Source organism: Antennarius striatus, chromosome 16 (genome assembly GCF_040054535.1).
Source record: "Antennarius striatus isolate MH-2024 chromosome 16, ASM4005453v1, whole genome shotgun sequence".
NCBI lineage: Eukaryota > Metazoa > Chordata > Actinopteri > Lophiiformes > Antennariidae > Antennarius > Antennarius striatus.
In genome coordinates, this window is record NC_090791.1 from 10,258,633 (window position 1) to 10,280,457 (window position 21,825).

Sequence of the window (21,825 nt, forward strand, 5' to 3'; positions counted from 1 at the left end):
TATCTGAAGCTGTACATCCATTGAAATGAATAATTTATGTCAGCATATTGAAAGAATTCCAGTAAACTTAAAGCTACAATAAAACATTCACATAATTTTTATTCAAACCAGTGCACAGCTATCCCTTATATTCCTGTACAGGACATACACTGTAGAACATAATTAAAATTACAGAATCAGGAATGATTTTAGTTGCCACAGAACACTATGGAAGTTAGAAATTGTATATGTATGACATCAATTTATGTGCATTTGGTTTAAAACAGAATATGGCAGCAATAAGCAATTATTTTAATAATACATTTTGATGTACCAGCAATAAAAAATCTGAATGAACGAACTAAATGGTCTGTAGAGTCTTAAACATTTTCTTTTTTCAGTTCACATTGGTTAAAATGTTTACATTGTTGTTTACTCATGAAGTTAATAATCAGTACATGAGTGTATTTATTGTTGTGCCGCATTTGTGTTTATTGTCTTTCATATAAATGTCTGAGCTAAGATTGTGAGAAATGAAATTTTAGAACGCATCCATTGTAAATCTCTAGTGAGTGGAGTGAGTGAGTTTTACCTTGAACACAGATTTCTATGTGTATCTGTGGCATCACCTGGATTAAACAGCATGTATGAGGGGCGGATTCAAATCCATGAAACATTGCTGTGCCTGTCCAACTGTAGCATTTCATTCCCCATTCACTTTTTCAAACTCTGTTACACTATAACGTGGTCAGTCGTAGGGTCAACCTTCAGCTTTTGCTTCTGCATCACTGCTTCTAGTTCTGAGGCCTTGTGCACATCCTGTACAGGACACACACAAAAAAAAGTGACTTCACAGAGAAAGGTCACACAATCTGTTCTGGCAAAAGTCATTATTTTGAATTTACCATTTTTAAAATACATGTGCACTTTCACTTTTAATATTTTAAGCCAGTCGCTGAAATCAAATTAAAATGCATCTATTAGGACATTCAACGCTAGACCAAGAACATATAACTGTAAGCTCTATTCGCTGCAAGCACTGATATTTTCATTTCATTTTGTGTTTTGTTAATTGAAAAGTAAACGATATTTATTGAATGTAGGTCAGTGACAGTGACGAAAGTCTGTGCAAAACTCAAGGCTAAACAAACAACTATCTGAGAACATATGAACCCATGACTACACGCACAGACACACCATACAGCCAGATAAAGGCAGTGGACAAACCTCGAGAAGGGACTTCTGCATCATGAGCTGGCTGTAGATCCGTGCTCCTTCATCTGGTGAAATGTGGCGGAGCTCAGCCTTGTTCAGCGAAAACAGTTGTGCTCCGTTTAAGATGCCCAGATCCTGAGCGGTGCTGTAGAGAGGAAGATTGCTGATGAGATGTTTTATTGTCAGGCATTTTCCTATAACCTTTAAGTATTTCTGAGTAACCCAGTTATAAGTCAATTTTGTTTTTTCTTGCCTAACAGCATGACTCTTTTTTTCTGTCCAGATTTTAGTTTGCCTTCATAGTGAGACCATTCATACAGGGGACATTTTGACATTAGAGGGAGCTATTGTGTACAAAATAATACAGGCCCTCACCTTTGACAGCTGCATTCATTACACATACAGTATATTGAAAACAAAATGTGAAGACACTTTGATCTAATTTTCTTTATCATTCTCTGCAGACTCGTATCCAATAACCTCACTGATACTGCACTCAGAACCAATAATGCACATTAATTATTTTCATTGAAATCATTAAAAATACATATAAATTCAAAATATTTGCACACTGAAATAAGAAATTCAATAAAACCAGTGTTATTATCAGGTTTTAGGAAACAATATATGCTGAAGTTTCTTCTAATGATTTACACTCACTCCTGTCTGAAGCCCTTGGCCAGGAGCCAGGCCGTCACCTCAGCAGGCGGAGACTTGTAGTTCAGGGGAGCGGATGTGGCAGCTACGCGAGGCACCACCAGACGTCCTGAGCCTCTTTTACCAGCCAGCCGCTCAAGGAGCTCATCGTTCATTATTAGAACTGCAAATTATATAATACACATAAATCACAGAGTGAGGGTGTACGGGGGAATGCAATTCAGATTCCATTTGTAAGTGTCTGTGTGATGCTATCCAGCTAAAGAACTGCATTGGATGTAATAGGTGAAAACATGGCACACAAGCAATTTCTTTTCAGGTGAAGCCAGAAGAGTGCAGAGAGAGAAAAAGTCATTAATTGACTGATGAGAAGCTGTTTATATATAATCTGAATTTTCTATATACTCCTTGGACAATAAAAGGAAGACAAGAATAAGTGTGTGTGTGTTTTTTGCTTTGTGAGAGGTGTGTATGCTTACTTCGGTTGTCTTCCCCCTGGATTGGTGAGGATGGTAAAACCATGGATTGGGGTCGCATTGGGCTTATAGGACTGTACGCATCCGGGCTTTGTGGTGCATATGAGAAGTACTTTGACTGAGGTGAAAGGGCCTTCTTCTGTTGTGGAAAATCATGAGTTGGTGATGATGTGATAAGATATGATATGGAACAAGAACCTGGAGTGGGTGCAGTGTGTGGGGCGCTAACATACATTGGCAGTAAGTCAGTGTGTCTGTACTGTACCTGTGACTCTCTCTGTGTCACTGGGATGTTTCTCTCAGTGTTATTCAGAGCAGAGAGAGGCTCCAGGATGTTAAACGGCACAAACCCTATCTGGCCAAAGCGATTTTGACACTTCCACCATCGCTTTGAAGACTCAATGACCTAAGAAAATGTCACATCATAAATTGGTTTTGTGAGCTCTTAGTTTACAACATCTTAGTTTAAACATGGGTCTAATTTTCGGTGGTTACCTCTAGTGTTTCTCCTTGTAGCACAGAAAGTTCGCTGCTGTTTCGAGCCACAAAGTCATAACTGCAGCAGTAAATTCTCTCACCCTCTGGTGGTAGGCTATTTCCTTCTCTGAAATAGAAATGCCATTTAGACCATACACAAAAGACAACTGTTAATTCAATTACCAATGACAACCGTGGCAGTGAGTAAGTTTCACATTCCATAAAATTATAAACTTTCAGATTTTATTTGCAATATAATAGTCAGTTGTAGCATTGTCATTTGGCTGCCATTGCCATTCTTGCTGTAAAATGTTATGCACCGTAATGTAAAGATTACAATAAAATTATGTCTACAGGCTTACACTTCATCAGTGCCTCTGCCATAGTCGTCGCTTGTCAGCTGAGCATTATACTCTAGGGTTCGTGCTTCCCTAAATGCATCTTGTTTGTGCTGTGCCTCAATGGGATCTTCTAAAGGCTGGCCAGTTGAGTCGTAGGCCAAAGGTTGCCACGCATCCAGGAAGACAGGTGTGTATGGAGGAACAGACACACTGAGGTGTGAACTGGGAAAGAGGGCAGAAGGTTTTTGTCAGATCAAGACACACTCTCTTGTACCAACAGAGACACACATAAATGCACAGACCAGGGTGAAGTCCAGTTGGGTCCAAGTGAAATCCACAACTCCTTGTCCTCTTCTGTTAGGTGCTGCTGGAGCAGCGATACAGCACCATGGGTCATCGCAGGACTCACTACTGATGCACCTGAAGCTGGCCCTCCAGTGGTTTTCACCATCTGTGAGAGAGAGCAGTGCTCTGATCAGTATCACAGAGAGAGAGCGGGGGAAAAGTAGAGGATACTAAATGAAACATTACCCACCAGTCTAAGAGGCACAAAGACAGGATGCAGCAGCTCAACTGCATCAGGCTGTGAGATGGACGACTTGAGTCGGTCCTACATGAACCAGCACACACGCTCAGTTACCTTCAGATTTGTAGAGTTCCTTAATGCTCAGATATGAGTCAACAAATCTCACCAACAGACTGAGGGAGTACTTGATTTTCTGGAAGATGTCCACAAATTCCTGTTCTGATGGCGGGCAAGCTTTCATAGCCAAGAGATCATCTGCACACAGAGGAGCACGATTTAAACCAATGGAAATCAATTCCAAAATAAAATAGGGCTGTAAAAGCTTTATTTTATTTTGGAATATACAGATATTTATTTGATATAAACTTTCTTGGAAGTTAAGGTGACTTTCATTCCTCAAATGTTTTGTTATCATATGGAATAAACTGCAGGTTAAAGAGCAAGTTGTTTAATTTTGGAATTACAAAAACTAAAATAATAAACACTACATTAATTAAACTCTGCAGGCACATGGTGCTTGTTGAGGATTATTCTATCAAGTACAAGAAGTTTCTAACTCTTGGTAAACAATATTATTTTCTCAATATAAAGTCATGTGCTCCCATACTTATCAATAGTCACACCTGACTCTGCATACACTGGTTACAACACTGGGTAACACCCTGGTCAAAGTGATAAGAAAACAGAGTGCCCAAATACTCAAAATCATATTCTGCAATGAGCAACAAGGTGATTAAAGTCAGGGGCTGAACCTTAACGTTAAACTTAATCTATCGTCAACAATGATGCAAGCTGGTTATTATGGGAAGAGAATTTTTTACCATGCTTGGATCAGAACAAACTGGTCAATGATTTAAATAAGTTCAAGTTTAAAAAAAAGGACTAACCCTTGCCTCAGTGACATCTTTCCATGATTATTTTAGATCAGAATTATATGAACAATTTTTGGCCACCTTCCTATTGACCTGCTTCCAGAAATTTAAATAGGGCCCTTACTCATCCATTCTCTCTTCTCCCAGTCGCTCATTATTATATTACAATAGCAAACAATTACTCATCCCTTGCCAAGAGTCATTTATATCATCACGGCCTATTTAAATAGTGACCATGACAGCTTGTAAATTGTTTTGATAAAAGAATTCTCACCATTTTGGCCGTCCTTCTTCTTGCTCTTTCTGCTGCTTTTCTTTGATTTCCTTTGATTGAGAATATTCTGGGCATCAGCTGTCTGCTGCAGACGCACCATGAATCGTTCCACATCGTCAAAGCAGTGGTTCAGGATTTCCTGACAAAGGCATGCGTAGATCATTATGCAATTTAGTCAGAGAAACTTACCGAGCATTAAGTACTGCACATGCTGAAGTAGCCTTATAGTGGCATGTTTCAGTAACCGTGATGTCAAAATAATATAAACTTTATTGGAAGGCAGTATGAAGACATCAAACTACAACATAGTATTATGGGATAAAACTGCCATTTCTTACTGTCTCAACAAACAACTGAACATCATAACCTTCATCAGATAGGACTCGTATGACTGGATTGCATTGAAATGCAAATATGGCTCTAACTGAGATCAAATTCACATTTCTAAGAGGAATCTCATGAAAGATTCAATCTCCCTTCTTATCTGTGAGAACTCCCGATGAGAGTTCTTCTCTTCATTTGTTATTATTTGTAATTAATGTTATTTTGAAAAAAGCTCTTAAATGTCTATATAAATTAATAACATGTCAATAATGTTTTGCAATTCCATTTCTGTTCATTATCTGACTATCATATCACATAATTTATAACACCATATTTTAATATCCCATATTTCCGAAATGTATGTATATATGGATGGATGGATGGATGGATGGATGGATGGATATTTCCTACACTTAAATGTACTGTATAAAGAAATTTTAATGTGATAAATCTTTATTTAATTTGATCTTGTCACAGGTCTTTTTACCTTTTCTAATCTTTATTATTTGCACGATTTAAAATTAAAAAAGGAACATTTAAATTATTTATGCAAGTACATACCACTTCTCTCTCTGCATCCAGTATAGAAGTATGACTTGAATCATGATGGGCACCATTCACTGAGCAGAGTAAATACATAGACATTAGAGCAAACTTGGACATATGAAAATGTTAGGTCACCTTAAAGCAGTGTTTTAACATGAACACAGAAGGAAAAGATTTGAAGATAATGTTCATGTGCACATAGATACACACATACTAGATGAATATACCTGTTCTAGGCTGTGTGTTCATGGATGGGCCACCATTAGGAGGCAGGTCTCCTGGAGCAATCATGACTCGGACTCCCGACGGCTTCCTCGGGACCACCGGCGGTGGCGAAGACATCTGTTGTGTGTGAATGCAGACTCAATGAAATGTATTACACCTCCCCTGACTTTTTCCTATTTCTGTGTATATAATACATTCTGACTGAGCATGATCTAATTTGGAAAAAAAAATGCATTTTTTAATAATAATTTATTTGAGGCAAAGAAAAAAGGTACAGTCGAATTCCTAAATTGTGAATGTGAACAAATTACTTCCCCACTTGTAGAATACTTTTTTTTAAAACACCAAACTACAATAATAACTGAGTGCAGCTGAATAAGAGACACCCAGGCCTGTTCAATTAAATAATCACTGAAATAGAGCACTTTCAGAGGTACGATGTGACTTATCTGTCTGGGAAGGGTTAGTACGGGGTTTTTTTTTAGGCTCTGGGACTCCATTGGCCCACCATGAGAAACATTATTACAAATAAAGAAGACTTGGAACAGTAGTAAACCTTCCAGAAGTGGATGACCTTCCAACAGCATGAAAAGGATGTTACACTAGGCCCCATGAATACACTCCAGGAACAGCGAGATTCCCTTCCCTCAATGAAGGTGAACCATTTGAAAGAAACTGGGCAAAAGCCAAAGCATTAAGGCATCTATGAGTTTTGACACAACACACCTGGAGGACCCTCACAGGATTTAAGAGAATATTCTATGACTGATAAGTCAAACATTTAACTTTGTGGATGACTGGGATTCCATTACATCTGACACAGACCAGTCACAGCATTCCACGAAAGGATACCTATAGTTAAATACAGACGTGTCAAAGTAATATCGTGGGGACGCTTTACTTCCTCGGGGCCTGGATGATTCGCCACAATTGAGGGAAAATTGAGTTTTTGCTCTTTACCAGAATATTCAGAAGGAGAACATCAACCTGTCAGTTTGTGAGTTGAATTTTAAATTTAAACTGGGTAATCCAGCTAAACATGCGAGCACAAAAGTACCCCCACCTTTGAATTCTCACAGAAAAAGTTAGTTGTTGCTCCTAAATATGGTGAAACAAGCAATTAAGTTTGGGAGAGTCAATACCTTGATTTGAAATGTGATTTGAAATGTTGTTAAATAAAGTTATCATTTTGAAACTTATATTTTGTCTTCATCAGGTTACCTCTGTTTTTATGCAACATTGTATTTAACAGACATAGTTTATTGAGTTAGACGAAAAAGTAACTACCCGTAAAAAAAGAAGGAAAAAGAATTTCAATAATTTTTCACACCGCTGCACAATAGGAAGAACTGCTTGGAGCGGATGTTAGATAAGTACTGTACTATGAATAAAAACTTAAAATTACTCATTTCTATAATTGAACACTTCGAACATTTTTGTCTGTTTAATATTCAGTAATTGATAAATAAACATATCCACAGCCAACAGAAGAGTTCTATGGTCAATGGCGACCACCACTGAAAATCCAACACAATAGGTTTCTCAAATTCAACTCAATGTTTGTGACACACAACACACACAATTTCGCTTTTTTACTTAAATATGTCTTTTTCCTCATCTGCCTTTCTCCTCTTTTTTCTTGCTCATGAAACAGACAAGAAAAAATTTAAATGATAGAATATTCTAATGTCTCAGCGCGCAGTTACGCAGTCCTGGGCTGAGCCACGTCGCGCTGGCAGCTGTCTGTTCTGACAAGCGGGCAGATCCTCTCTGACCCCCTCTGATACACAACCACTTCCCACACAAACACACTGCAGAGTTTACACACAAAATCCATCGATCTCACTGTACCTTTTACGAGCTTGAGCTTTTCAAATCCAGGGAACAGAAACCAATCCTTGTGCTGAATAGTATGCGCACTGAGCCAAGGTGTTTACACGAGGACGTTCCACCTTCTTGAGATATGCAGAAACAAGAAAAACTAGTCCGACTTTCCTTTGGCAGGTCTGTGTTGCTTTCACTCTCCCCTTTGATTCTTTGATACGCACACATTCTCCTTCCCTCCCATTCTTCTCTCAGCATTTCTGAAAGCCTCTCCTTCCTTGTGACAGACATTTCAATTAACAAACACCCGAAGCTTGTGCCGAGGGCCAAATATGACTTCTAACGCGTCATTAGTGGAATGTGGTGTCGTCTTTCTTCGGCGCGACGGCATTGGAAGCATTTACTTGAGAATAACTCTATTCTGATTCAAATTTCAAATTGATGACAATTAAAATAAATCCCATCATACAGCCAAAAGTATTCCTGAACATACTTTTGCAATGACTGTTTTCAGTTTTTCAGAGGAAGGAGAGTTTATTTAAGACAAAACATTTAAGTTATGACTCATCATGACATCAATGCAAGATAAAAAATATAAAAAAAAACCTGGTGATTCTGTTGTAACAAGTCAATTCAAAGTCGACAGGAGAAAGCATTTGGGAAAATTGAGTTGCTGGTGCACAGTGACACCAGCTGGATGATAACAGACCGACTCCATAAGCCTCATGTTGGACTCCATCGTTGTGCTATTGTGGAAAATGTGAACATGCACTCGAATATGTGTTGGTATTATCCTTCATTTAGCTTCCAAAAGATTCCTGTATAATATGGGCCATAACTTATTTGTGCCCTAAATGTGGAAGAAATGCACAAAAGAGGAATAAAGTGAAGCATTTTTCCTGTTTATCTCTCTCAGAAAAATAATCTGACTTGTAACCCAAACTACCTCCCCCATAAACTTGATTACAGGCTAAATGTGTTTTCTTCAATCCATCAATATCCGATTACTGAGGCTCACATTTTCCTCCACCAGGGGGAGACACACGTGTTGAATTCCACCAACAGCTGGCAGACAATGTCCAAATAACTTGTTAAAGTGAGGTGTGTTACCACCGAGCCTTGATTGTTGTGTGTCAAACACGATTATTTTCTGTGGTAACATAGTTAACCTAAATTGTTAAATCAACTGCCGATATTAGCACTACAGAAAGAGTAGAGAAAAATTCTTTTAAATCTATCTGAGTGTGTGTCGTCTGCTTCCTAATGAAGCAGTAATCACTCCACAGACAGAAAGCACTTTGACTTCCTCCTTTTATTATTTATTGGGTAGTAAACAGTTCATTAGTGTCTTGTATCGATGTAATAAACAACACCAGTGTTATTTATGGCTCTGGTTGGCATTTATGTTTTGAATCCCTTACACTAGATAACTGGCTTAGCTTGAATCTGAAGGCGTAAGGAATACCCCATTAAGGGTCACCACAGCATGTCACCCTTTTATCCATATTAGAAAATGCTCATATTTGTACGGCAAAGTTTTTCACGCCAGATTCCCTTTATGCCACAACCTGCTGCATTTATCCTGGTTGGGACCGGCCTGCAGTTGACACTGCCCCTGTAGGGCTGCAGATGCCTGGGATTGAACCTGGGACAGCCTACATGTGAAGCATACATTCTACAGCTGAGCTACATCCCCAAATTGAACATGCATATGAGAATACAACATAATGAAGGAATGTACTGATTTTCTATCTTAATATTGGATTAACTTTTGAAGCATATACTGTAATATGTGTGTGTGTGTGTGTGTGTGTGTGTGTGTGTGTGTGTGTGTGTGTGTGTGTGTGTGTGTGTGTGTGTGTGTGTGAGACAAGATTACATGATTGAGTTAACATATTAAAATCTGCCAAATTCGACTTTTTTCGATGTGCAAACAAGAAAAATAGGGACACGAAAGAGAGACCGCACTTTTTTTTCTTTTTTTTTTACCATGTTGGCCTCTCTTTACTGACTCTAACTGCATTTGAAGATTCATTCCAGCATTTCATTGTCAGTTTTTAATTCTTTAAATGGCTCTCTGATCTATTATAATTCAGCCCTCGGGGGTCACTGAGGTCAGCTGACCAGCTGTCTTTTGTTGTCCCCAAGACAAAGTTACTCCAGTGGGACCGAGCTTTCTCTACAGTGGCCTGCAAACTGTGGAACGACTTCCTCCCCCCACCATGACAGAATTAAATGCAGAAGGCTTCTACATACTTGACTCTGCACTCTGGCTGACCGCAAAGCCCAGACCCTAACTTCGCAAACATAATCCCACAAATGCGCTGTTTAACTGCGAGGATTTGTATGTACTTTCACAATCAGGGATCAAGTCACTCATGTTCTGTTTGTTTTGTTATACATCACTACTATGTGTTCAAGTGAAACCCGCTGCACACGCATGCAGCCATGTGCGCTCTTGCGTCGCCCAGCCCATCTGGACATTTCTTGGTTCCACTATTGGCTACTGACGCTCCAACTTCTCCTGGGCTGACGACATTTGGCTCAGACTACAAGACCAGGGCGAAAAGTCATCACAGCAGCCAAACAGACACGTTTCGTCTTCGGAAAACAAACTTTTTGGCCAGAATTTGGCTTTTAAACAAATTACGTGGAGCAGAAAGGGGCGAAGAGACGGACAGAGAAGTCGACGCTGGTGTCACGTTTATTCCCACTCGAGTGGATCCTCTCCTCCACTGTGGGACGGGCTGTTCGTATGGTATGGACAGAAATGTATACTTACATTAATTTTATTTCCCCTTTTATAGGAGAGAACGTATTGAGTTGCACATTACTGTAAAGCATCGTTACCTTTCTGCATTTGAACTGTCATGAATAGTTTTTAACGGTGTGGTGGCTCTTTTTCCCCAGGTCCATTGTAAATGTATACTTCTGCAGGGTTTGTGCCTTTTTCTTTTCAGTAAACATATGCTTTAAAGAAACCTCAACCTAAAACGTGGTAGATTATGAGATGAACATCTCCATGCTTGTGATTTATAGGTATTGTAATACAGTATTTTCCATTCTGCAGCTTGTTGTTGCAGTAAGCCTCATTGTGATTCATATGACAGCATGTTGCTGCTTTGGTGCTCTACCACTCTGTCTGTATTATGTACATTACTGTTCTTGTTGTGGTGTCTGATCTTTGTAATAGATCATCTGGCTTGAATAGTAGTTAAATATGGCAACAGGATGACCTCATAAATCCAATTAGTGTTTAATTTACTCTTTAGCCAACATTAATGATGAACCCAAGAGACTCTTGGAGATAAACACAACCGGCTATCTCTTCATAAACTGTTGTTATGGAAATGTAAGGATACTTAGAATATGTGAAAGAGGCTGGGGTCAGTGTGTTAATCGAGGGTTTGATATTTTGAAAGTTTTCATTTACATCTCAACATTTTAAGATTTGTTGCGACTTTGTGGTTTAATCTGTAAGTGAAGCTGTCTTCCAGTTCTCTCCTGGAAAGAACACTTTAGATTGTATTATTTAACTTTTAGGAAAAAGTGTTTGATGTCAAGTAGAGGCCCAAGCCCATAAACAGAAACATAAGGAGATGAAAGACAAACCTTCATTCATATCTACTTTAGTGAAGCCCACTGCTCACAGTGACACAGAAGTCTATGAATGTTAATGTATTAATGTAATGTTAATGTATGTTAATGAATTAATGTTAATGTAATGCAGCATGGATACTTAAGTACTTTACAACTACTTTTAATACATTAGTACTTCACTTGTACTTTAATACTGACAGTATTAAACTGTTAGTGCGGGGTTTAATTAAAGTTTTATTTTGTTTGTCTAAGTGACAAGTTCAGACTGCAAGCTGCCCTGAGCATCACCTTTACTTTATTGCAGAAAAAACAAAGATCTCCAGTACATAATTAATCAAAGTATATAAGATTATCATATATCCTTTCATTTGGGAATATTCAATTAGACTGATTGGTTTTGTTGTAATATCATTAAACATCATTAAACATTGTGGTGTATAATAATGGTGGTCAATCGTGGAATGATATTTTCCTTTTTCTATGGAAGGTTTTTTTTAAATCAACATCATTCTAACAATTTTTTTAACAATCAGTGAGGCTGGCTCCCATCGATTCATCCTTTGGGAGAGGAAAGAAGGATTTTTATTTGAATATTAATGTCTTATTTTGTTTTAAAGTATGCTGGTATTGTGGTAAGTGCATTGATCAATAACAGAAAACCTCTGTTATTGATCAAAGTCCTGCTCTCTTGGACATGTAATCTAGTCTAAAACTACTTGCATTAACAACATAAAGAAAAATAGCATTTTTACAGATTAAACAACCAATCTTTGTGTGTGTGTGTGTGTGTGTGTGTGTGTGTGTGTGTGTGTGTGTGTGTGTGTGTGTGTGTGTGTTAAGTTAAGGAAGTTGGTGAAAGTTAGCCATTAATGAAAAACAAGAGAAGGATGGAAAACACAGAAGTTCTTGTTAAAAAATGCCAGCAAGTTCTAGGAAGCATGAACTTTGTGTTTTAGACTAATAATTAAGTTTGTCATACTCCTTGCTTTGTAATTAAATGTGACGTGTAATTACTTCTCATCTGCAGCTCTACTTAAGTTATTTAATTATCCTTAAACTGCAAGGTGACCTGATGCAAGGTTTCTACACATTTAAATATCTGAATAGGACTTGAACTATAATAATTGTGGTAGTGTTCTTTTTTTTTTTTTTTTGAACAACAGAAGGGTGCTGTTCTTTTAGTCTTACACTGACATTGTCCCTTGACCTCAATAAGTGACAAACTGAAACGAATGATGAGTGAAATGAAAATAATGGTTAGATTATAATTTTGGAAGTTTGTTTAATAGAAGCTAAAATCATCATAAAATAGAAATGACAAAAACAGCCAAATATTTACAGGTCAAGTGTTCCCAGCAGGATTTAACAAAAACACCAAATATTTCAATGTTAAGGTTTGCATTTGATAACAAAAATCAATTAAGTGTTCATTTTTTGATTCCCAATTCTGTAATATATAATCAAGATTCAAATGACAAAAAAAATGAGTTATTAACGGGCTATTTTCAATGACAAACTTAAACATTTTGCAATGAGGCTGGTTATCTGATAACATTTTAAAGACGTGATATTTTACCCTGAAAGGAAATAATTGCACCACAAACCTTAGTCTTTATCAGTTCCTAAGATGGTGCTTGATGAATTCCTTTCTAAGGTGAATCTGAATCTGGAGGTATGTAAAATGGGATGCACCAATTATTGACTATAACTGATTGTCAGGTGGGTTTTGACACATGTGAGTCTTTTATGTCTGTTTTGGTCTGTGATAAACTGGTCTTCACAGTGTTGAAATCATTTCTGATGGTCTTTCCTGTTACCACTCATGTTCCTAACATGATCCCACCTTCCACCTCTGCACCACCCACAGTCTGAACCAATGTGAACCCTGCACCTCCCATGTGTGTTCTAATGTTACCCAAGACTCTTCCTCCTACACCCAGAGTTCTGCCTATAGGCAGCTTCCACCACCCTCCTCTATTAGTGTGTGCATACATATTTTTGTCACTCTCTAGTTTCTCACTTCCCTCTGTGTGTGTGTGTGTGTGTTTGTGTGTGTGTGTGCGCGCGCGCGAGCGTGCGCGTCTGTGTGTATTGCTAAAATTAGCTGACTGGTTCTGTATAACCCTATTTCATGACTGGCCACAGACTCTGCTGGGTCATGCAGCCCTTGTAACTTTCCATTCTCACAAGCTGATTCTGGTAGTTGCACATAAAATCATCTGTAATGTCATTCATAATCATGTGAAAATCATTTTGTACCTTGTCCACTCATATGGGTTGACAAGAGGCAGTGAGAGTATAGATAAAGAATAATCTGATGAAATTCAGAACATTTAATCACAAAACAAACCCCAGCAACCTTTGCTTCTCAGGTTACGGGCACGTTTGAAAACTACTTTGATGGAAAAATGACACTTCATGTTAACCTTCCAATGATTACATCATCTTTTCTATGACCAGTCACACAATAAAAGCTGCTCTGAGTTTCATCAATGGAATGATTTTAATGTGAAGCAGCAGCAGCAGGGAAAGTTGGATCTCTTGTAACACAACACAGCGCTAAAACAGCGGCAGAAGAGCAAAGCTAAAAATAAAATAAACCAGAATAAGTGCTCACGCATTTTCAAGGCAGTAGAATAGAAGATCTATACAATCACCACAACCTCACCAATTCAGTGTGCAATAAAATATCACACCCGGTCATAAGTTATTGTCAGATCACAGTAACATAATCAGTGCGTGTTGGTTTATTCCAAATTTGAAGAGTAAGTAAGCTTAGATATCGCATTCAGAAGAGTGGGACCGACAACCTGAAAACATAATAAAACTACTGTAATGTGATTTTTTAGGACACACATTGCTGTTTCTCTTCCACAGTGATCTTTCACTGACCCTCCCCAGACACTGCATTTTTCTTATTGTTATAAACAGAAAACATCATGTTTTATCTCTCTGTTGGATTGTGAAACAGCACACTCTCTAACCTGGAAATAGATTTTTGATTGAGGATATTTGTTTGCAGGTGGGTAAAAGATTCTTGATTCATATATTTTTTTCCATAAAGTAAAATGTCCATTAGCATAACATGATTAGTTTGTTTGAACACTGGTTTAGTGAGAAGCTTTACATGAACTGATTATGAATGGAGTTGATTTGACCTTTGTTTACGACAAGATGGAGAAGCCTCCCCTGGACAACAATGAGGACAGTGCCTGGCTTGGCGCGGACCAGTCTGAAACTCAGCTGACGGCTTCAGAGGGCATTGAGACTTCAGGTGACGACCGTCCAGCGTGGGACTCTAAAGTCCAGTATGTTCTTGCTCAGGTGGGGTTCAGTGTGGGCCTAGGAAACGTGTGGAGGTTTCCATACCTCTGTCACCAAAATGGAGGAGGTGAGTGTTTCCAAATACAGGATTTGACTGATAATCCTAGTAGCTCTCATCCAACTAACGACAATACTGAAAAAAATAGAAAATTGTGTACAAAGTGGAATAATGTAGGCAGGCTTATAAACATGTCTTCCTTCTTTCTTTCCAGGGGCCTTCATGCTGCTGTATGTTTTTCTTTTGCTGATCGTCGGCGTTCCTCTGTTTTTTATGGAGCTAGCAGCTGGCCAGAGTATTCGCCAAGGCAGTATCGGTGTCTGGAAGCACATTTCTCCAAAACTGTCAGGGATTGGCTACTCTAGCTGTATGGTGAGGATTGTAATTTTATTACTTTTCTTGAGGATCAAACACATAATGTATTATAAAAGTTTAACTATGGATTATTTGTTAATGTTAATTTTAATTTGTTAGAGACCCAAGTCAAATGGGAAGAAACAAAATAATTCCTCCTCCTGTGTTCTGTATTCTGAAGGGTACAATAATTTTGACCACTGTTCTGAAAAAAAGAAAAGGGTTCATGTTTGCACACGTCAGTGTTATGATGACTCTATGCTTGTGGTATTTTGGATTGGCTCCTAAGACTAAAAGTTGGATGACTTTTCCTGTGTGGCGTTCAAAGACAGGACCATCATCGGTATTTTTTAATATCAGCCCTAGAATGAGAAAAGTCGTAAACATTAAAGCATCCTTAAAAATGCATACATTTGCTAGATAGAACAGTTTCTTTTCATTGCTAACTGATGGCATCCTGCCACTCAGATTTATGTGCACTTACACCTTTCTCTCTCGATGGGACAAGGTAAAGGGAAGCTGGACAAGACCTTACAAGTAAAACATAAATGCTCCTTTCCAAAAAGCCTCATGTGAGCTGAGGTCAATGCCAGTGACAAAATTCATTATGGCTCAAATTTTTTATCGTAATTTTAATAATAAGACTGAGCTTACAGTTCAGTTTATATTATATCCTAGATCTCAATGACTTGCTATGTAAATATTCATAGTTTATTAAGTTAATCATTCATAAACTTTTTCTTCTCCTCTAGGTCTGCTTTTACGTGGGACTTTACTACAATGTGATCATTGCATGGAGCCTGTTCTACATGGGGAACTCTTTTCAGTATCCTCTGCCATGGGAGCAATGTCCGATTGATGTAGCCACCAATGACACAGGTACTTAAATAAAGTTAATCAAACTGAGATGTCACATGCAGCAGCTTTACTGATGTTTGTCCTCCATCAACAGTGAAGGAATGTGCAAGTTCTTCCCCCACATCCTATTTCTGGTTCCGAAAAGCCCTCAACATCACTAATTCCATCACAGAATCTGGGGAGTTCAACCCCATCATGACGGGTTGTTTATTTGCTGCTTGGGCAATTGTCTCCTTGGCTATGATCAAGGGCATCAAGTCCTCGGCAAAGGTAAGTTAGCGTTTCTTATCTGTGTAACGCCCACAGGAGTTGCTCTGTCAATAGCCGGTATTTAAGCTGAAGTAGGCACTTTTGTGAAATGATAAACAACCAGCTGGACATCAGGAAAAATATCCAGAACAGTATAATGTTTTATTCCGTCAAACAAAAGCCAGTTGATATTAGTCTAGCTTAGCACAAAGCGTATCCAACTTCCAGCTTTCTTAAAAATTAGCCAAAAATATCATATCCTCTGCGATGGACCGACATTAGTATAGTGTCAGTCTTTACCTTGAGCTTTCTATTAGAAAGCAAACAACGTTAAATATTTTCCTCAATGATGGACAGATCCTCAAAATCACCTTTAATGTCTTTCTCCAAATCTTAGGTGATGTACTTTTCCTCCATTTTTCCATATGTGGTGCTCGTTATTTTCCTCATCAGAGGGCTGATGTTAGATGGAGCATTGGATGGAGTCACCTACATGTTTTATCCGAAAGTAAGCACGTATCTGTCACATTTGATTATGTTTATGATGCCTTTTTCTAGATTACTTCTTTTTCATCATAATCCAATAACAAATGTTCTATTATTATTACTATGAAAAAAATTATAGGGTCCTTTAAACATTTTGTGGACCTTACACTAATTCTGACTTACTGAGTCTTTATTTTATGGTATTTTTCAGCTGGAAATCTGGGGTAACATGCAGGTGTGGCGGCAGGCGGCAACACAGGTGTTTTTTGCCCTTGGACTAGGATATGGTTCCGTCATTGCATATTCTTCCTATAATCCAGTCCACAACAACTGCCACAGAGATGCACTGATGGTCTCTGGTATCAACTTCATGACATCTGTACTGGCTACACTGGTGGTTTTTGTGGTACTAGGTTTCCGTGCAAAGACCATCGCACTACACTGTGTGGCTGAGTAAGGATATGTTTGTGTGTGTGTGTGTGTGTGTGTGTGTGTGTGTGTGTGTGTGTGTGTGTGTGTGTGTGTGTGTGCGTGCGTGCGTGCGTGTGTGTGTATTTGTCTGTAATTACACTTGCAACTTAAGTGCTGTCAAATGAGCACACACGTTTGTAGATGAAAATTAACATATACAGCCCTCTTGAAAACAATAACATTTATGTACGTAAAGATAATTGCCCAAAGGCCTAGAAAAACAATCTTTTAAAATGTGTATCAAAAAAACTTTACTGAAGGTGTTTTATTAAATACACGTTCTTAGACTAATGAAATACAACAGTGTCATGTAAAAACCTTAACATTAAAAAACCTTAACCTTAAAACAAATGTCTTTCCACTGCAAGCATTCCCTTACTTATATTGTATTGTTTTATTCTAGTAATCTTGATCTTCTTAACGTCATGGCGTCCCATGAATCTTATCAACAATTGGTTCACCTTGGCTGGCCGTGGATCAACATGGAAGATCCGAGCTCTGTTTCTTTAGCAGAATACAGAGAGTGGTACAGTCAGCACAGCGCCGCCATGGGTCCTAACATCACTGACTGCAGTTTGGAGCAGGAAATGAATAAGGTACAGTGTCTTTGGACTGGAACAATGTCATAAGTAGAAATTGTTTCAGAGCTTTGCTCTCTCTGTTCACGTTTTGTTTTTAATCTCCAAAATCCCAACTATTCTGGCCCCTATACACAAGCTTGACTTAAAAGAAATATGTCACGTGTTGAGAACAGAGAGGACGTTATCCTGCCACGTTCTCTTGCTGTGGTGGTTTGAGTTAATAATCTTTTTAATGTCATGTGGAGCGTTGTTGTTTTGGCGAGTGATTTTGGAGCAGAATGAACCAACAGTGAGGATATTTTTATCTACCTACAGCATATGTTGGTCGCTGAGCAGTTCTGGAATGAACTGCTGCAAACTTACTTCACCACCATATTATAGTTTCACTTGATACCATTTTCTGTGTATGGCACTGCTGTAATGAAGCTTAATTTTATTCAGCATAGCTCAGCTACAAACCCTGTCTAAGTAAATAGTCCAAAACTGGATTTGATATTACTCTCTGTTTTATTAGAGGGTTATCAAGACAAAAAATATTGCTTTACCAAGAAATTAGACCACCAGAGAAAGTAAAACAGGAAAATATTTATGTTAATGAAATGGAGGTAATCATGCAAATAAAATCAAAGTAAAATATTTATTAATTTAAGATGTTTTTAATTAATATATTTTAATCGAAGAGGTGATTGAGTATCCATAGAGTGGTCATTGGCATCATTTTTTGTCACTGGATAAAATCTGATTTTAAGGTGTTTTATCCAGTGACTACCAGGAAAAATGTTGGAGCACCTACTATTTTAAAAGAGCAAGGATCTCCACGGGTCGCTATCTGAAACCCTTGACACTGGTTTGCTTCAAAGAAAAATGCAGGAGGTACAAGAGTACAGAGGTGACGTGCAGAGGTTCCCAGGACCCCTGTCTAATCTGTGAGCTACTATAACATGTCCAGCTGGCAAGGAGACAAAAATATATGGTTATAGTATCCAGTTGGAGATGGAGACATGCTGTGAAAGGAGAAACAAAAGAAACAGAAAGGGTATGAAAAGTCCAGTTATTTAAAGTTTATTCAGGTATAGAATGAGAGTATTTGGGTACAGAAAAGTATCTTTTTCATTAGCGTGCATTTGATTGTATAAACTGGACCTTCTTCTGCTCATGGTTCAGCTTTTTGTCAATCATGAATGTGTAAAACAATTTGGGATCCTACTGTACTGTTTTGCATTCTTCTTGTCCATACTCAATCTCTCTACTCTTTCTGCACAGGGTGTTGAAGGCACTGGTTTGGCATTCATAGCATTCACTGAGGTGATGGCCCTTTTCCCTGCCAGCCCCTTCTGGTCCACACTGTTTTTCCTAATGCTGCTCAATCTGGGCCTCAGTACAATGTTTGGGACCATGCAGGGAATCCTCACACCGCTCATGGACAATTTTAGCCTGCTGGGGCGACACAGAACTCTACTCACTGGTAACGCAACACAAGTTCAAACTAGAAAATGTAGATCTGTGCCAACACCATTGTCATTAAAACCTGTTCTCTTACATAAGAGCCTTTTATACAGTTATTGTCAGTGTCCGGGCCTCTCAAAGAATACTTTTACACATGAGTGGGAATGCATTTCATTTTGTATCAATGTTAAGACACTGTAACCTGTTCCGTCATAGCACCTAGGTCCTGGTGACCTCCATGATGATGTCACTTTACAGGAGTCACATTGATGCCAAGCTATAGTATGTGGGTCCACCTACGTAACTGATTCTGGAAACCTACTCTTATCATTAGGAATTATATGTTTACTATCTATTGTTTATGAGTCATCAGCAAATAAAAACAAAAGGTTTTCCAGCATGGAAATAACGGCTCATCCAACTTCTACACACCGTGTGCTTACTGCTAGCTTTGTTTGATACTTTTCTCTTTGAATTCCGGGCAAAGTAAAAAAAATTCCAGACCTTTTTTGGTTTATTTCTCTATGTCCTTGTCTCTTTTGTCCAGACATGCATTTCACTCACTGATATACAGAGATCTGTTTGCTCCATACGAGTTGTAGTTATACTGAACACTGTGTTGTGGGCCAGTTTTGTAATTCAAATCAGTTTTGCATGTCCTTTTGGTGCGCAGTAACACATAACTGACATAAATTGGATAAATGGTTATCAATGTTGATTAAAACATGCATCAAGCTTTTTCAGATATCTGCTATTTTAATACTGTGTTTATTTTTCAGTCTCCAGTTGTGCTTTAGGGTTCCTATTGGGACTGTTGTTCACCCAGCGCTCAGGCAACTATTTTGTTACGATGTTTGATGACTACTCTGCAACTTTACCATTAGTCATCGTAGTGATCTTTGAAACCGTCAGCGTGTCGTGGGTTTATGGGACAGATCGGTAAGAAACCAACATCTCTGACAGATTTTCAATATTTAACTTTTTTGGTAAAAGTCGCATCTTAGAAATATTTCTCTGTCACTGCAGCTTCTTGGATGATATTGAAGTCATGCTCAAATGGCGTCCTCCAGTGTTGTACAAATATCTGTGGAAATATGTGTGTCTGCTGGCAATGGTTGGTCTTCTGACCGCCAGTTTGTTACGCATGGTCTTCAAAGGGCCCACATACACTGCCTGGAATCAAATTACAGTAAGATACACATACCTCTATGAATGTTGTTTTAGCTTTTATTTACAACATTGCATGACTTTTTCATCAAAAATGGACATTAAACTGCTGTAAAACTTTGTTTCCTACAGCAATTCTTCTTCGATATTGTACCTTTCTTTCACGTGAACTACTCTTTCTTCTTTTCTCAGGCCTCTGAAATGACACTTGAGTACCCTGGCTGGGCCCTTGCTATGATTGTCTTACTGATAGTCTTTGCCACCTTGCCTGTGCCGATTGGCTACATCCACTTCTTGCTGAAAAACAGGGGCCGTGAAACTCAGTCAAAGGAACTGGGTGGTTGTGAGATGCATCGTGAGCTATACGTGAAGTGCAGCTCCAATGAACAGCTGGATTCCAATCCCCAATGCCAAGTCCATAATGACGGAGACGAGACTCTTCCTAGGGCTGCTTTCCTGCCGATGGGCAGTGAACACTACAGACTCCTGCCCCAACAGGAGGATGAAGATGAGGAAGAAGATACTGGAGTGTGAATATAGCTGTAGGAGGGTCTTGTTTGTAAAGGTTGAAGACCAGTCATACAAACAGACATGTGATGGGGAGCCTTTTGGATTCATCCCTTTTTCATGTGCAACAAGTGTTATACTGTTGACAAACTATTTTAACTATTTGTATTACAGGAGGTTCAGTTCAAGTCAAATCAAAAGCTTTTTAGATTCTTAGTTATGAAATGATAACTCCTCCTTCTGTCTCCTTTCATTCATTTTCTGATCCACTCACACTGTTCAGAAAATACGACTTGCAATTATATGACAAGGGAATAAGCTGATATATTTGGCGAAACATGGAATTTATGGAACATTTTAACGATAATATATTTATCAGCCACCAGGATGCGTTTATGGCTCTGACTGGTGAATTTAGAAATGATGAAGTGGAAATGTCTCTACCTTCTTTATGCTGTGTGTTCTTAGGTTAATTACAAGTGTCGATTTAAATGAGAAAAATTCTTCCAGAAGGAACCAAGTGTGTGTGTGTGTGTGTGTGTGTGTGTGTGTGTGTGTGTGTGTGTGTGTGTGTTTTAGAGAGAGAGAGATTGAATCTATTTGAACGTGAAATGGCATGTCTGTAAACTAACTTCATGTTACATTTTATTTGTTTCTTCTTACCTCAGGAGACCACACCGATGTTTTTACTTGTATTCAGTAGGATATTGTACTGTACTACATGAAGGCTTAAATAAACCACTTGGTGGCAGCAAACCCGATTGTATTGTGCTTTCTAATGCGTTTATTCACGCTGCTCCCATTAAACCTGAAAACACATGTGATAATAATCACAGACGATATTTATGAAGCCATACAGGCAAGTAACATTGAAAAAAGGCACATAAATACTTAAGTAGATTTTCCAATTTTCAATAAAGCAAGGAGAAAAGTCAAGGGAAATTTTCAACGTTTTTTATAGTGCCATATTTAGGGTGACTCGACAAAATAAAGCATAAAAACTTTATTATGAGAGCACATTTACTTTAAACTGTTTTTGTTATATGTA

General features: G+C 38.4%; 2 protein-coding genes across 3 annotated transcripts; one reads left to right on the plus strand and one right to left on the minus strand.

Annotated features, from left to right (window-relative positions):
• Positions 1 to 74: 74 nt before the first annotated feature.
• eps8l1a (EPS8 signaling adaptor L1a) lies at positions 75 to 8,047 on the minus strand. The gene is made up of 14 exons (XM_068337651.1): positions 7,764 to 8,047; positions 5,915 to 6,029; positions 5,703 to 5,761; positions 4,818 to 4,956; positions 3,838 to 3,926; positions 3,681 to 3,755; positions 3,448 to 3,596; positions 3,167 to 3,367; positions 2,823 to 2,931; positions 2,593 to 2,733; positions 2,331 to 2,466; positions 1,855 to 2,014; positions 1,207 to 1,339; positions 75 to 798 (listed from the first exon to the last, which is right to left on the minus strand). Exons 2-14 carry the CDS (start codon positions 6,027 to 6,029, stop codon positions 712 to 714), a joined length of 1,593 nt encoding a protein of 530 aa, XP_068193752.1. The 5' UTR covers positions 7,764 to 8,047; the 3' UTR covers positions 75 to 711.
• Positions 8,048 to 10,223: 2,176 nt separating this feature from the next.
• slc6a16a (solute carrier family 6 member 16a) lies at positions 10,224 to 21,531 on the plus strand. Of its 2 annotated transcripts, XM_068336977.1 has the most exons (12): positions 10,224 to 10,494; positions 14,511 to 14,727; positions 14,873 to 15,030; positions 15,765 to 15,891; positions 15,965 to 16,140; positions 16,517 to 16,627; positions 16,817 to 17,058; positions 17,480 to 17,672; positions 18,921 to 19,122; positions 19,883 to 20,042; positions 20,130 to 20,292; positions 20,463 to 21,531. In XM_068336977.1, the coding sequence occupies exons 1-12, from the start codon at positions 10,492 to 10,494 to the stop codon at positions 20,802 to 20,804; spliced, it is 2,094 nt and encodes a 697-aa protein (XP_068193078.1). In that variant the 5' UTR covers positions 10,224 to 10,491; the 3' UTR covers positions 20,805 to 21,531. The 2 variants fall into 2 exon arrangements, with proteins under 2 accessions (XP_068193078.1, XP_068193077.1); XM_068336976.1 differs by lacking the exon at positions 10,224 to 10,494 and having other exon boundaries at positions 12,193 to 14,727.
• Positions 21,532 to 21,825: the final 294 nt, after the last annotated feature.

Excerpts from the sequence above, each read along its gene's own strand:
- eps8l1a (XM_068337651.1), bottom strand. The coding sequence starts at position 6,029 with ATGTCTTCGCCACCGCCGGTGGTCCCGAGGAAGCCGTCGGGAGTCCGA. Across the intron at positions 3,927-4,817 it reads GAAGAAGGACGGCCAAAATG|ATGATCTCTTGGCTATGAAA; the intron begins GTGAGAATTCTT and ends CTCTGTGTGCAG. Across the intron at positions 1,340-1,854 it reads GCCAAGGGCTTCAGACAGGA|CACCGCTCAGGATCTGGGCA; the intron begins GTGAGTGTAAAT and ends TCCTCTCTACAG.
- slc6a16a (XM_068336976.1), top strand. The coding sequence starts at position 14,475 with ATGAATGGAGTTGATTTGACCTTTGTTTACGACAAGATGGAGAAGCCT. Across the intron at positions 15,031-15,764 it reads TTGGCTACTCTAGCTGTATG|GTCTGCTTTTACGTGGGACT; the intron begins GTGAGGATTGTA and ends CTTCTCCTCTAG. Across the intron at positions 19,123-19,882 it reads ACACAGAACTCTACTCACTG|TCTCCAGTTGTGCTTTAGGG; the intron begins GTAACGCAACAC and ends TTTATTTTTCAG.